The 17,356-nt window shown below is 37.2% G+C and overlaps 1 protein-coding gene across 4 annotated transcripts in view; it reads right to left on the bottom strand.

Annotated features, from left to right (window-relative positions):
- Positions 1-17,356, bottom strand: part of ZFYVE28 (zinc finger FYVE-type containing 28) — a 165,867-nt gene that overhangs the window by 39,489 nt on the left and 109,022 nt on the right. For all 4 annotated transcript variants that reach the window (XM_037386406.1, XM_037386415.1, XM_037386421.1 and 1 more), the window contains exons 7-8: positions 14,048-14,149; positions 4,691-6,055 (exon numbers count right to left, since the gene is read on the bottom strand). In XM_037386406.1, the coding sequence (XP_037242303.1) occupies positions 4,691-6,055; positions 14,048-14,149 (1,467 nt within the window). The remainder of the gene's footprint in view (positions 1-4,690; positions 6,056-14,047; positions 14,150-17,356) is intronic.

The following is a 17,356-nucleotide window of genomic DNA, read 5'->3' as shown; positions in this document are numbered from 1 at the left end:
ATCAGCAAACAGCAAAACACGCTTTTCAAGCATGCCTTATTCCTCCTCCTCAAAAAACAAAAGCATATGGTGAAATCTTCTATTTTTTAAGCCCCCACAAATAAATGTGAACAGCACCAGCACCTAACAGACAACGGACACAGGTAGAGCTTGCAGAAAGTAAGAAGGTAAGAAGTTCTCTTTGCTACCAGTTTCAGCTCCTTTTACCAGTTCTCAGGTGCATTGTAAAAGGCTTCATCAAGAATACATTCAACAAACAGATAAAGAGCAAAAAAAAAAGTATAGTTTAAGCTAGACATAATAGATCTGCAGTGGAAAGGAGAGAAACTATATTTAAACCCCCTTTTTCTTTATCAGAACTGCTTTAAGGTCAATATGAAGATAAACAAACATACAAAAGAACCAGTTATTTAAGACTACAATGTGAAAACAATAGCATTGCATGACAATATGAAACAAAGTGCCAAACTTCATAAAACATGTAGAAGAATCAGCAGTTTTACAAGGACTCTTCAACTCTGGAAAGAACAAAAAGCCAAGTATTTCCAAAACACCAAAAGACCACGATCTTCATTCTTCATAACGTTCTTACCCCTTGGAAAAACCAGGCAGAATACTACGACAGAATGAGCATTTAAAAAAATTTGTATAGTTCGCTTCCAGTTGAAAAGAAGGAATACTAGATACAGATCTAAAACTTGGTTTTGGTGCTACTTATCTTTTTTTACCCCCGGTCTTGCTGTTAACTTACGTTCTTTTTTACCCCCAAAACACCAAATGCTGCTTTGACATAGTTTTCTCATCTTCTGTGCTATACTTAGATTGTCTCCCCCCTTGAACAGTTTTGTTTTGCTGCATGAGAGCCTTTACTAATCACATTGTCCCTTCAGCAGATCAGATAAAGACTACATCTTTGCTAACGCTTTTCTCATATATGCATCTCATTAATACTACTGTACAAGACTGTGCCCTTAATTGTTTTATGTCTTTCAGATACTTACAGGCAAATAATGGAGAAAGACATACTAGCTATGACTTAAAAACCAACGTAGTAAAGACATGTCAATACCTACATCTTAAGCAGAAGAGTATATAAGCTCTATTTTAAACTCCACTGAATATCGAGGCTAACTAGAGAAGTCTGAAATACTAGGTATTTCAGATTTAAGGATTAATTACAGTACACCTGACTGGATCGTTGAAATTATACCTATGTCATATTGCATAATACAGGAACTGATTTACTAGAAGAAACAGTTTGTGCCATGACAGACACATTTGACAGCTGCTTGACTCTGACAAGGGAAAGAAAATTTTCTCCTCTAGTTGGTGACTTACAGTAACCAGAAAGTAAATACATTTTTCAGTTTGATGAATGAGCATATCCTGCAGCTATTCCACGTATATTAGATTGCTTATTGTTCTAGCTAATGGGTCCATCATTCTGAAAATAATCTACTGTCTCCAACATTTCCCCTATGGTTAAGTTGGCATTCACAAGCATGTTAATAGGGAGCAGTCGACGAAGCCTAATGTGATCTTCCAATTTAAAAATACCATTGAAAAGCAGTGATTAGTCACTGCCCAAGCAGCATGAGTAAGAAAAGGTCCACAAAGTTCTGTTTTGTAACTGAATTATCTCTTTTAACGATAACATGACTAGTGATTCAGAGGTAAGAAACAAATCTATATATAGATATATGAGAAAACTAGGGATCTACACATACAGAATTTTTTAATGTAGTCCTCAGTAGATCCCCAGCATCTCTCTTTCACAGAATATACGGAAGGACTATATGAGAATGCTTCCAAATAAAGGAGCAACAACGTAGTAACAAAATGCCTCCATCCCCATTTCTCCACTTCTGCAAAGATTGAATATTTGCCAATTAATAACAAAGGTACCGTACTCCTAATAATGAAAAGAGAAAATTAGATGTAATCGACAAAGTAACTGTGGAAGAGGCTATGGTGAAAACAGGCGAGACCTACTACCTTGTTAACAAAATATTCAAAAATATTCACCTAAAAGCTTTAGGAGAGCTGAAGAATGGATCAGATTAATTAACCTCTCATTTAAAACCTCCTTGATGCCTGGAGTTTAAAAGGTGGCAATCTCTAAAAACAGAAAGGACTCCAAGGGGATTCAAACAACTCCAGCTCTGTGAGCCTGATGATCGTACCAAGCAACTGAACAGAATATATCAGAAGCTAAAACAGGTAGCCAATAACGAGAAGGTCTGCCTGAGAAGTAGTAACATGGCTGCTGCAGAGGGAGCCTCTTGGAAGTTCTCTGAAGGGGTCAAGAAGCTTGTGAAGAATGGTAATTTGGCTAGCATCCTCTGTATTTCCAAACAGGTTCTGTCAAAACACCTCACTGAAGACTTTCAAGAAAACTAAGGTGCTATAGCATAAGAGCAGAGTCCCAAAACAGATAAATAATTCTTAACCATATATAGGGAGGAACTGTTAAAGAACCACTTCTCAGAACAGCAGGGTGCCACTGCTGAAATTCTTTAGGACCCTGGGGGTTTTGTTTTCACATACGATCTGCAAAAACAGGGCGAGAAATGAAGTCTGAAAGGTCGCTACTGGTGCAAAATTTTTTAGGGTAGTAACAATAACAGCAGACTGAAGAACTGCAGAGGATCTTAAAGTCTGAATGACAGGTAATAAAATGGCAACATAAGATTCAACTGGTAAACACAGGGAGAACAATTTTAGCATCAGATATAGAATGACAACATCTGAGCTCACAAACAGGATCTTAGGGTTTTGGCAGGCAACTCAAACTCTAAGATCACCACAAGGTAAAAACTCCAAAGTGAAATAATGGGAGCCATTGGAAAACGAAGAGAAAACTATTATGCCACTGTGCAAATCCATGGTTTGCTCCTATCTTAAGTGTAGTTCTGATTCACTTATCTCCAGAAGGAAACAGTGTAACTGAAAAAAGTTTAGAGCAAGACAAAAGGAATGATCAAAGCTACAGATAACTCCTGATCAAGTAGGCTGTGACTTCTCCAACCTGAAAAAGTAACCACACAGACAAGTGTGACTGAGGTCTACATCACAACCAGCATGGAGAGGGCAGGCAGGAACTAGGAGTCATTCAATGAAACTATTAAGAACCAGGTCCAGAGCAAACGAAAGGATACAGAGGTACACAGACATACAGAACTGTGTAAAAGGACAATTCTCATACAGAGTTTTTACACAGTATTAACAGAGGCTGGACAAACATGTGGAGAAGAAGTTATTACACCCACAAACCATGGAAGCTGAAAAAACAGCTTATATATATAATTTTATTACCTTTTGCAAACTTGTTCTCACAAGTTTCGCTTAATATCCTACCCAGGGCAAAAATTATTAGACAAATCGCCCGAGTTTTGTAAACAATGTATAATTTATCAGGAGTCTAATCAAACATACAATAATTACTTATAAGCAATATTCCACTAAGTGTTGCCAAAGCATGAAACAAAGGGATTTGTGAATTACTTCTTAAAATGAAGTCCATTCAGAAACCCTGCTGTAAGGCCTTGAATATGATACTTGAAGCCTAAGACTGCAAATACTCAGAATAATGAGATAAATAAAACTACCTACTCAAAAGTTGAGTTTTGTGCACACGAAGTTGTGATGTACACAAGAGGAATTAACTCCACTGTAAAAAAACTCTTGATTCTTTTTCTACTACCAGTAAAATATTTCATAATTCAATAGGTCTTATTAAAAGAGTGTTTATTTCTGTAGCCTTCATACTGTGACAATGCTTCATGGTTCATGCTATCCCCCACTGTGTTATCCTGAACTCTATACACATATAACGAAGAGAGATACTGCATCACACACATGATCTCCACAGTACTGACACAGTGAGGCACAACAGAAGGTAACTGTCACGGAAATACAGAAAAACAACAACAACTTCCTTTTAAATTCTTTCCCCTGCTTTATGATATTAATACTTCAGGGAAACTGAGGACTTTACTCACTAGGAAACAGGTTATCTTCTGAACAGTAAAACAAAATGACGTCTTGTTTCCTACTGATGCGTATATGATCCCTAACGTCTAATCAAAGTTGAGCTGAAGCATGGCACTTTAATACAACTATTATTATGGTCTCTCCCTATCATCTAGTTCCTCATTTCCATTAAATATATAGCTGCTTCTGCACTCTATTAGGCTCCTTCAGCACAGAGGCATTCACAAATACATTTGTGCCCCCAGGCTACATTATCAGATCAATCCCATTCCCTCAAATGAAGCTAGGTAAGATGTGTTCAGATCCCAATTTAATCCTGTGCAGTGACGCACAAGTTCACTTTTCATTATCTGCCAGCCACTTTTCCTGCAAAACAGCAGAGTACCACAGAGATAATGACCTGGGTAACATTTAGCAGCAATGCACTCTGTTACATTAAACTGGTAATGTAACATTGATTTCAATGATGTAGACGCCATATGATTAGAATCCAGGTGTTCTCCACATGTTTTCCGAAAGAGATTTAATTAAGTCAAATAAAAAGCTACTTGCATTAAAAAAAAGAATATTGATAAATTCCTTAATCCTGCACCACATATTTTCTTTAAAATCAACATTATACACCAATCACTGAAGTACAGGAATATAGGAACTTCTTTACAAGCAAATTTCTACTGAGACATTAAGCGGCTCTTACCTTGAACTAGATCTTGACTTTACATCTTCCTTTGCTGTCCTCTCACTATTAGCATCTTCATTGGTGTCCAGTTTTTTCTCACTTAGTTGTTTTCTCTTCTCCCACTTCTGCTGCTGATTTGAGATGCTTTCTGCTTCTCCCTGTGAGTCATTTTCTGCTCCTACCTGCGAACCTGAGGAATGTGCCAGGCACTTAGAGGAGACTGGCAGGTTTTGCTCTTCCCTGCCCAAGTCTCCTTCTGCTAACAAAGCAGAACTTTCGGGTTTTAATGTTTCCTTTGCAGGGACTGAATTGTCCAAGTTATCTACATGGTCCATTTCCTTAGACTTTACTAATGTGTATGAAGCATTCACTACACCTCCTGCAGAATGTTTAGTCTTTAAACCTTCAACACTGTCCTCCCTGCTGTCTTCACAGCTGCCACAACACACACAGGAATTAATTAGACAGTTTGTGGCAGCTATACTGAGTTTATGGGATTCATCCTCCTCCTCATTTGCTAATGGATTAGCAGATCCAGGAACACAACTAATAGCTGCTTCTGGAGTTGTTACTGGGGATTCTGAGCTAGAGGGAGATTTAGGATTGAATATTACAGTAGCAGATATTTTCATTCCTCCTGTCCTGTGAGCTATCACTTCCGCCATTTCTGCGTCATCAGCGTATGCATCCCAGCCATTGAGGTACAATTGCGAGTCCGGACCTTCTAGACAGCTGCATGAATTCTGAACTGAAACACCAGATATCTGTTTGCTATCTTCAATATTGTTATTATTGCTTAAGTCACTTTCAGCATCTTTTAAAAGCACAGTTTCCTCTGTCTGGTGGCCATTCTCGTATAGCAAAGCATCTCTATATTGCAGGTTCTGTTTTGAATCATGGCAAGGGTTATTCACCCAAGCAAAAGTATCACTTACTGAATCCAACCCAGCAAGAGCTTCTCCTGCTCCATCTAGGTCATCCATAAAAAATACTCTGTCGTCTTCATCAGCTAAATTGTCAAGATGGTGTCTTGTTGGTGAAGCCTCTGTGCTAGAACTATTTCTTAGGCTAGGCCTGTGAGCTGGAGATTGACAGATGCTTGGAGGGGAAAGCAGAGAAGACATTTCATCTCCAACTCTGTGTACCATCCTGTTCAGCTGTTCCAGCTCCTGTTCATCATACTGCATAGAACAAGCCAGCTCAGCCTCTGTATTTTCAGCTTTTGCTGAAAGCTCCTTAGCAGGCAAAGTCGCAGCTATGCCTGGTGTAATGACAGAGGGTGCTTCAGGATCTGCTCTGACTGGAAAATCCAAATCTTGAGAGATGCAGAGGTTACGTTCTAGTGTGTGCAGTTCATCCTCAGTTAATGTCTGAAGTAGATCCCTGAAAATAGAGAAATACACACATCACTGTGCATTTACAATCATAGGAGGAACTGACCTTACAGATCTTAAAAAAGCTTTTTACTGTTAGTACAGAAAGCCAGAACCTGAGGGCACAGAGTACTCTCAGCTGTGTAACTCAAGGTGCACTTGACATTCATATTCACAACATGTGATTGCTGATGCCTGATTTTGACATCATTCATGCAAATACAGAGTACCAAATTACTTAATTCCTGCAATGAAGACCCAAAATGAATCAAAACATGCCCCAAAATGGATCTTTCCCCATTTACATATAGTGTTACCCACAGTTAGATATAGTGTCATTTTAATTTAATTCACAAATTTGACTCTGATTAGCAAACCGATTTGCTATCCTTTATAGTAGATTCTGAAAACTGTTCTGTAAAAAGTACTGCCTAAGTTTTACACCATTAAATAGTCAGATAAAAAGAATATTATAAAATACTAATATCACTTCTACAACACTGATGTCTTGGAAGCCTGTTCACTGAAACCAGGATTGGAAGTTGGTTCACTCCTGCGTCAAATATGTAACTATGCTGGTTTTGGCTGGGAGAGAGTTAATTTTCTTCATAGTACTTAGTATGGGGCCATGTTTCGGATCTGTGCTAAAACCAGTATCCATAAGACAGGGATGTTTTCATAAACGCTGAGCAGTGCTCACACAGAGCCAAGGCCTTTTCTGCCTCTCACCCTACCAAGTGGGTGAGGGGGTGGGGCACAAGAAGCTGGAAAGTAACCCAGCTGGGACAGCCCTGCCCCACCTGACCCAAGGGATATTCTATATTATGGGACACCCTGCTCAGCATATAAAGTTGGGGGAAGAAGGAGGAAGGGGGGGAACATTCGGAGTGATGACATTGGTCTTCCCAACTAACCAGTACAGGCAACAGAGCCTTGCTTTCATAAAATCATTTAGGTTGGAAGAAACCTTTAAGACCATCAAGTCCAACAGTTAGCCCAGGTCTGCCAAGTCCATCACTAGACCACATCTCTAAGCACCACATCTACACTTTTTTAAACACTTTCAGAGACTGTGATTCCACCACCTCCCTGGGCAGCCTGTTCCAATGCTTGACCACCCTTGCAGTGAAGAAATGTTTCCCGATTTTTCATGGAGGTGGCTAAACACCTGCCTGCCAAAAGGATTCCTTGGTTTGCTTTGCTTGTGCGCATGGCTTTTGCTTTACTTATTAAACTTTATCTCAACCCACAAGTTTTCTCACTGTTACTCTTCCAATTCTCGCCCCTATCCTGAGGAGAAGTGAGCAGGCAACTGTGTACTGCTTACTTGCCAGCTGGGGTTAAACTACACCACTCAGTCATCAGGGAGTTAAGCTTCTGCTTGATGTTAAGAATCAGGCAGGCCTAAAAAATTTACATGTTTACTAAACCACTTTTTCTAGAGACATGCAGCATTCTCCAGCTTTATCAAGTGTCCCCAGTGTTGCAGTTTCAGACTACGAGCACCTAAAACCAAAACATAAGAGCCTCAAATAACAGTTAAGTGATTTATAACTTTAAAACAAAACCACAGACCTAGCAGCACTTAATTTTAGGTCTGAGTTTTATTTACACTATGCTTCTCAATTAGAAACCACATATAAAAATATCCTGTCAAGAACTGCTGTCAATATTTTTGAAGACCACCAAGTATATTTTAACATAAATGAAGGGATAGGAAAAGGAAGACCTTCAGCTTAAAGAGAGGCTAGAAGTCCAGCACTCCACATGTCTTTAGAGATCACTGGCTAGCAGGTGACATACAGCTGGCATAACATCAACATCATATTAAAAGAATTCCCTTAAAGGAGTAACTTCAGTCTGAACAAAAGTACCAAAGAAAACCCCCAAAGAAACATTCAACACACATCACATGTTGATTTCCAGTCAATGACTTGCATTCTTAACTTGTTAACTCAAAGACCACATTTTTCCAAGTACTATCACTAAAAGACCACAATGCCCCCCAAAATACATCACTAGTATCTGACTCATATATCAGCCACCCTGCAATTTTAAAAAGGTAACAGTTTAGATAAGCATGTTTAAGCCAGAAAAAGTAGAGAACATACAGTTTTGTAGTTATGTACATTCCATACAATTAACGTTTAATTTTTCTTTGAAAAAATCATGCTTTTATATGAGTTATATGACCCTGAAAAAAATTCTAAGCCGACAGAAGTACCTTATAAGAATAAATGCAACCTTTTCACTTGTTTCCATGTTCTCTAATAGAGAAGTCAATAGTTCTTTAAATCATTCCATATGCGCCTTTGAGTCCAAAGTTTGAAAATGTTTTCCGTTATGAGTAAGAAAGGGAAACAGGCAATTCTTTGTTAGACCCACTTACCTAGCAATACTGATTTATAACTTTACTATCTGGCATACTAGAATATTTTAAAATACATTCCTTTTAGTCTACAAAGTATATAATGATATCACATCATTACTCAGACATTTATTCAAATAGTAATGAGTGTTCTGTAAGAAATTAAGCATTTTAACATCACCATAAAACCTGACAAAAAATAGTTTAACACCAACATATAATATCTGTATTATTATTATTTTTGAAATAATTACACCAATACAATCAATAAAAACATAGAATAACATGATTTTTTGCCATGAGGCTTTGTACTTAAAAACACTTGGTCAGTTTTTACAGAAGTGCTGTGATGTAGCAGTTTATAAGCAGAAACAAAGTAATGCGGAATTTTAAAAACGGGTGGAGTTTTAGTTTCAAACACCACAACTGAGTAAGCACACAAATGCAACAGTGAAGGTTTTAAGCTTGCCTCTCACTTAAGGTATTAAAAACGTAATATATTTTCATATCCATCAAGCAGAAAAGCCTGTCTCTGATAAAAGATTCTAAGAGCGAGCATAAGAACAGGACAACACAATGATCTCTGCTGAGTGCATCCTACTGGCTTGCAGCAGCCTGTAGCTCACAATTTCTGAACTAAGGCGGCATCCTCATGTTCAACAATCCTCAGTGATCTTTTCTTGCAGGGATGAAAATGTGCACACCAGTAAATGACCAACAGTTAACTGCTTAAACATCAACTATTCCTCTCCATACACCAGTCATACCCTCTTCTCAAAACATGTAAGATAAGAATTGGCAACTTTTACAAACACAGACTATGCTAGCAAGATTCATAGGAATTTGCTTTCCACCCAAGCACATCAGCATATCTGGGAATGAAACGGGCCTAGTAAAAATATAAGATAGAATATTCCGACTTTCTGCATCTAGTCTGGGATTTTTATTCAGGCTTCAGAACATCGCATGGCAGGACCCAGGATTCCTGGATGTCTGAGTGGCCAGAGCTGCTCTGCTTCCTTTCTGAAGACACAGAGAACCTAACTGCACAGACCTATCTGATACCAGTTTCACATGTTTACTGTAAAGGAACTGCTGGAAATATGTATTTACTTTACACTGACCAGCCTCATTGAAATAAGTAATGAACTCTTTGTTTCTGCCCATAACACCACCTCAAAATTTAAGAGCAAGTGTGTGCAGTTTTGAGAATTAATAAATAAAGCTTGATTAAAAAAAATAAATCAACAAAATCAGCTGACAGTCCTTATCTCTTTTAAGGTCAGTCAGGTCCATGGTGCCTTGCAAGAGTTGCTATACATAATCTGTTGGATGACACATGGTAGTCCACCAGCCCTGTTATTTCAGTAGAGAAACAATCCTGCTTTAAATTTCAAGGAGATAAGCTTATTTTCTCAATTCAAACACCAGAAATTTTGTTATTAACAAATACAGCTTGTTCTAAAATAGGATCAGACAATTATCTTCCCCTCTCTGCATAAAAAACCCTAGACTCACCAGGCTGTTTTAAATACAAGCTTCCTTGCAAAGTGACAAATGTTCGGTCAACAGTTATCTTTATGATATGTTGTGTACTAGATTATACAAGATTCACTGCCAACATTAGTAACAATTTTTGTTACTAATTAGTAACAATTAGTGTTGTAAAATGCCTATGTAGATATTAAGAATTAAATTAGTGTGAACCAGTATATGGAGAGAAACATCAAATCTCACTACTGAAAGTTTAAAACTAAGTATCAGGCATCATTATTAAACCATCAGTTTCAATTAAGCCATAGTTAATTCCACCCTTCATTTCCTTTCTGCTGAAGCATCTCTAACTCATCACTGGATCCAAACAAGTGCTGCACACATATGGAAAAAAATTTCTCCCTCTGTTTTCATTATTCAGAAGCCACAGGTAAAGACAGCTTCTGCAATACACCCCAACAGCAGCAGTGCACTTCCTTCTCACAGAGACTTTAGAAAACACTGAATTTAAAAAAGGCACATGTTGAGGTTTCACTTGTTTTTACTCTTTTTGCAATAGTATGACAGGAAGGCAATCTAGCCTTGAAAATATCAGGGACATATTTCTTCCAGTGGCAACAGCTACTGGAAGAAAAACAAGGCATGCTCTTAAGATGTACTCCGCTTGTAATGAGCAGTAGTAGAAATTTACTCTGCCTATTGCAAAACCAATAAACATTTTACTCTCCTGCCAGTATCTAGGGTGAAGAAATTCTTCAAAGATCCAAGGCTAGATGTCCATTTGAAGACAAAATTTGGCTAAAGAGTGGACAGGGCCACAAAAACACAAGTGAACTGGTCTTGCACATTCTCCAAGCCTCTTTTATTAACCCTGCTCCTATTCTGACTGGAATTCTAAATTTTCTGTTTTCAGAGAACAGCACCCCTGTTATTGCCAGCCCGTGCTTCAGTTCATGCTCCGAATACAGCATAAACAGCTGCCTTTATGGAACTGCCACCAGAAGAACATGATGCAGGTACAGGAATGCAATTTGCATCCTCCTGCTTTTGCAGTGCTGCGCCAAGTCCCGCACCCTCTGATTCTGCACCACTTGATTTGCAATCTGCCTGATTTTGCACCACTAAAATCTATAGGGACCCTGTCATCTATTCTAATAGTCCAGAAACAGACACCAAACAGGCAAGCAGAGGGCTCTGAAAAAAGGGCAGAATTAAGGAGTACTGTGAAAACCCATGTTTGCTCACCTCAAAAACCTCTGTAAAGTAGCCTCAAATGTATATACAGTATAGGTAATATTTTATCACAAGGACGTTCAGGTGACAGGCATGTGAATTAAATATCTATGCATATACCCGATTATATGTTTTGTATGCTTACCAGGCAGACTACAGTAGTTTGTTCTTTTAAACTAAGACGTTTGAACCATTTTTGCCAGAGAAAATACTACTATGTAATTATGCATTGGTAGATGTACAATATACCAATGCTGATGTTTTACATCTAAAATAAAAATCAACACAAGCACCTGGCATAGGTATTAACTAAAACATTCAAAGTCTTCAATTGCTGCTCAACCACACCAAAATCTAAACAAGAACACTTACGGCTTTTGCTCTGAGAGTCTCTAGTCTCAATTGTTTTGAAAGTTGCCAGCCACCAGTAGGGCACCAAAAAATTTCCCAGCCAATAGCTATTCTTCTCTGCTAGTTCTGGATTTAGTTAGGTGGATCTATATAAATACAGTACTTATCATTGCCTTTAACAGGAGGGAAGTTTTATGATAGTACACCTTAAAAGTTGCCTGTAATCCTACAAAATAATCAGCTGTATATTTGGTGTTACTCCATGAGTTAAAATGTTTTAGTTGGCTAAAAAGTTATAGAGCTTTGCAAAGAAATTTACCGGGATGTGATAATATTCTGCAGTAAGATGTTGTTCTATGTTGTTACAACAGAAACAAAACTGCAATACAAGAATGTAACTATTTTAACAGGAGACTACTTGAATCTTTTTTCATGCCTTAACTAGTGGTGATGGAGACTGGAGAAAAGACTCCTGGAAAAAATGCTCCCTTTTTGTTAGGGAGCAGAAATATCAAGTACCTCATTCCATCTTCCCATACAGGTTTCTGTGAATGTTCTCACTGAGTAGGAACTGCAGCCTGATGAGTTAAAGAATCTGTGCTAACAAAAAATGTTACAATGTAGACAGCTTAGGTACTTTTAAAAGGAATTTAATTATTCTATATGAACTGGACACATTGGTATCTCATGGGTATTTTCATTCAATGTGTTCTTCTTTAAGGAGTATTACTAAAGAATCTTTTTGAGCCCTGTTTCTTCAAATATTTGAGTTCTTTGACATTCCTTTAATTCAAAAACTGCCAGAAATACAAATTCAAATTACATCTTAGTGTTGCTCAAAATTTTGCTCTGATAGATGCTATCTCACTTAGAACACTTAGGAAACTTTGCTAGAAAACTGAAATCACAATTTTTAATGCTCACTTGGCAGAATAAATGATATAGTTCAAGTGTATCAGAATCTTTTCCAAAAAAACCCAAACCACCAAGTCTTTTAATTTTTTGTGTTGAAAACTGTAGTTATTGAAAAAACAAGCATTCTACTGATGTGTTTTCAACCCAAGCATTAAGTTCAGAGTTATTGAAAATTAAATGGATGAAGCAATAAACGGATTTCATTGATTTTCATTTTCTGTGTTGTGAAATGCAAGGAGTAAGCAGAAAGTACAGATTATGACAAGTACATTAGCTTTTAAATATTATTTCGGCTTTAGTGAGCCATTGGAACGCTGGTAAAAATTTCTGTGTTAGCCACATATTGGGAAGAAAAAGGTATTTTTATGTAAATTCCATGGAGTTTTTTAAGCTTCAGTACCATTAAAGGGCTGGGGTTTTTCCCCTCTAACTTCAGTTTTGCTCCTCAATTCAGGTTCTTCTTTACTCAGTGTTTTATGAAACCATAATCACTCAAGAAAAAACGCCCCAACCATGTTGATTTATCAGTTTTAATTCTGAGATTTCATTCTGAGATGAATATTATTAATGTACCTAAAACTAAATCCATATCACTTCTAAACAGAAATAGGAAATCTTCAAGGGATACAAAAGAATGTGGTCCGGATATTCATAAGAAGTTTACTTCAGACATCAGCTCCTCTCTGAACCATCCCTGACAAAGCTTGCATTCTCCCTCAGGAGATGCCTCACCTCTAATACGTGAGAGAAGATTAACATCGATGTGGAAACTATTCTTGCATCGAACTGTCGTTATGACATTGAGGGAAGGTGATAAACAGCTGAGAATTAGACACCAAAGATAAAAACTTTTGCCAAATTATCTCTAGAGTTTTCTAAGACTAAAATTTGCAATTGGTATATAAAACTGAGTTCTAAGAAAATAATAGAGCTTAAATATTTAGAAAACAGTTAGGTTTTTTTAAACATCCAGATAAAATACATTAAGGGTGAACATAAAAAGCCCTGAATAAAGATCCTTTAAAGATACAGCTTGTATCTTTAAAAATACAACTTCTCCAAAGTAACAATTAGTCTTCCAAAGACCTCAAACTAAGAAAAAAATTTTAGTGCTCTTGATACTTGAACCAAAGCCCACATCTCCAATGGTTACCAAGACTGAAGCACTGTAAGAAGAAGTATATATAAAATGATCCATCCTATAAAAACAGATCCACAATATGAAAAATTGATAGTCATTTCTATTAGATTAAGAATGATCTGAGTATTGCATCATAATGCAATGAGAAAAAGTAATAAACCTAGCTAAACAGAAACAAAGATGCTAATTAGAAACAGGATCTCCCCAAAATAAACAGCAACTTTAGTATTTCAGGCATCACCCAACCATAAGGAAAATCAGAGATGTAATAAAATTGTATTCAGAATAAAAACTATCACAGAGAGATGAAGAGTTCAGAAAACTCCCATGAAATGAAAAACGGCATTTAGTTATTTCCTGGCTATGTGTCGGGTAGATAAGAGGATAACACAGTTTATGGTTAACATCGCAAACACTTTTCTAGGCATTTATGAGTTCTTTAGGCCTTTGATTTTCATTTCAGAAGAGAGGCAGTTACAACCATCTTTTTTATTACTTGCCTTATTTTTCTTAGCAAAGTGTGAAAAGGTCTGAAGAGTTCAGACATATCTTCTGGTTTATGGTCCAAATTTAATGGTCCCTCGGAGTAGACAACAAGGCCACTGTAAATCAAACACATGGACGAACACACACAAAAATGAAAATCTCACTACACAGAGTTACTACTGAGTATGGAGCCAGAAAAGCAACTATACATAAACATTAGACCTACATTCAAGTTAATATTGTTATCTTATTTTTGTCTTATTCACCCAGTTAGAATTAAATACTATTTAAAGCAACAGGAAAAAGATCCCCTTCCCCTCTGTCCACCTCCCCTTAAACACGGGAGAAAGCAATGGAAGCATAAAGGGAAGAACATGCATTTGTTTTGTTGCTGTAGATAACCCATAAAAAAACACAAACAAGAAACTGATTGTCAAGTAAGTTGGGGAAAGCCTACTGACTTAAAAGGTTGCAAATGGCTTTTTCTTCCCAGTCTAAATCATTTCTATGTAAGATAGTTGACTCTTGAGCTCCTATTTTTCTAATATAAATATAAACCAGTATTAACATGGTAAAAAAAGAATACACATTTGCTAAATTAGATAAAACACATTTAGATAATAACGTGTTTCTAAATCAACTCAGCACTTGTAGGAACTTCCCTGGAAAGATGTTTGTTGATGATCCTGAAAGCCTCCATGAACTCCACTGTAGATATCTCAATAGTTCCTCCTGACCAAACTTGTTTGTGTGTCAGAGATTAAATAAAATTCACCTTCACCGTATCTTCTGCATCATACCACACTGTCTGAGAGAGTGGATTCCACCCACACCAGGCACCATTCTGCTAAATCGTTTAATCCTCTGCCTACTGCAAAAACAATGTATGTTTCTCAAAAGGCAAATGGATCACATGTTCTCACACCCAAAATAACAGAGGTTTTATTTTTCCCAGGCCATTTATTTTTTCCCTTCCTGTCCTTACAGTCAGCCCTCAATTACCCAAGGTATTTCAAAAGGTACGTTCCTTTTCTTACATTCAATTTACATGCTGCTTCAGAAAGCTTTCTAGCTACTCTGCATCCAAACCATCCAGAGTAATGGGGAGCCTCAGCTAAGGCAACTGTTGATGTCTTTTGCTCACCAGCTGTTTACTAGCAAGCTCCCTGAATGACCACCAAAAGCTCTCTGAGACACAGCAGCAAAGCTAGTGTCACAAGTTAGACAAATCCCACTGAAGTGTTAAAAAAACTAATAAAGTAAGACCATTTACACTCTGGTTACCATCTAGGAAACACTGCTCTTCTGTTTTTAAACCCAGAGTCTGGCTTATGCCCTAGTACCAGGATAGTACTGTGGTTTCCCATCAGGCTGGAAGATGACCATCAGAAAGTTCAGAATTGTCAAGGTAACAAAGGGTCCAAGAAATCTGACTACTAAGCTTGATCAACATTGCTTTGGGGACCAGGGCAGCAGTAGGGAAAGGGGAGAAGAAAAAAAATAATTACTCCTTTTGCAAGTCACCTTTTTTTTCTTTTGGTGGCTTAAAAGAAATTATCCTGTTACCAAGATCATACACTTTTTTTTTTTTTTTAAGCTTTCTGGGCTTCAACAAGCAGGCTGCCACAAAGCACAGTAGTTACTGCTGACTCACATCCTGCGTTCTGCCTAAAGAAATGTTAGTTTGCTGAGGGGAAGTTTGAGGGTGCTCTCACTGAACCTCTAACTGATGCAATATCATCATACCTTTGGCTTTCAGGTATAGTTTGCTCTCCATAGAGCTTAACTCTCAGAATTAGTAAAAATAATAAAAATAACAACCACAAAACCAAACTGGGCTAGAACACTACAGAAGAAATTATGATATGGTCTCTGTATACATATGACCTTTGAGAGATTTCTGAATCAAAGCTTCAACACAGCTGTAACATGGAAAGAACTAAAAAAAAAGGAAAAAATGTGTCTTAGTGTTTCCTATTGGTTCAAAATGCACTGACACCTGCTAACTATCTAGGCAACATACACCGTATTAGAATCCTTAGACAAAAATGACCCTGAGAAGTATTCCCTAAAGCTTTGCTATTAGAAGACCAAGGGGATCCAGGGCTTCTCCTTGCCCCAGATCCCTCCTTCTCATTAAGACACAGAGCAAAAGCACAACAACTTTGTGTTGCATTTGTCTTGTGTTTAAAGTTTTCTCCTTTCACAGTCCAAACAGAAGACTTCTATTTCCTCCAGACAACACTACTATCTGGATGGTGTAATTTTTCTGTGGAACTTCACATGGCAGTGATTTATTTTCAAATCACTGAATACTTACAAGCAGTTACAACTTTTTTCTCTTCTCCCTCTCTGTTCTTCTTTGTAATTTGGGATTGACATGGTATATTTTCTAGAGAGCCCTTGGCTTTCCAGATAGTCACTATATATTATTCCTCACTGTGCCTTCCAGCAGACTCAGAGTTCCCGCATTCCTGTTGTTTATTGATAATCTGATTATTACTGTTATTATTTTTAGAAAGACAGTTACAGACAATATCCTATTTAACAGGAACAATAGGCCACAGGGATTTTCTGAGGAGAAGCACATTACACTCAGGATTTGAGGTTTCTTATTTCCCTCAATTATACTACTTATATTAGCTAACCTTTAAACATTCATAATGGTAAAATACTGCAAATATGCTGGCTTTACTCCAGAACAACTGCTCTCTCAAATCATGAAGACTTATTAGCAAAAATACATCCAATTTTTCAATATTGCAAAAACTGCATGAAATAAACCCACTGTGTTAATTTAGTTGTCTTGAATGGTCAATACAGGACACAAATCTACACATAAATTATGTTAATACTTTCCTTGAAAAAGATTTAAGCCTAATTCAGTGGTCACAATAGTTTGTCATAACAACTCCTTTTGAACCCAGAGTCATTAAGAAAATTACACAACTTGTATTGAAAATTTTTGCTTTTCAAGACTTATATGCTTAGGTCATACTATTTTTGAATGACACTAAACACGTGCTTTCAAAGAAATATATTTCTGACAATGTGTCATTCCACAGATTTATTTTATTAAATTTTTAATTTCTTTCTGTAGGACGACTGTTCCAGGTTCCTATCTTCTATATTTAGTTCTACATTTCCCCCCCCCCTTCTTGATATTCCACAGGAAAACACAATGATTTAAAACAAAATATAATTCTCTGATATTTTTGAATAAAGTACAAGCAAACTCAGGTGAAAAAATACACCAAAAGTCCGGAAAAAAATTAAAATCTTCAGTGAATCTTTAAATGAAGCAGAAGGGAGAGTAGTTAAAG

This window comes from Falco rusticolus, chromosome 1 (assembly GCF_015220075.1).
Source record: "Falco rusticolus isolate bFalRus1 chromosome 1, bFalRus1.pri, whole genome shotgun sequence".
Lineage (NCBI taxonomy): Eukaryota > Metazoa > Chordata > Aves > Falconiformes > Falconidae > Falco > Falco rusticolus.
The sequence above is the reverse complement of the archived record's forward strand: the minus strand, read 5'-3'. Positions and strand labels throughout refer to the sequence as shown.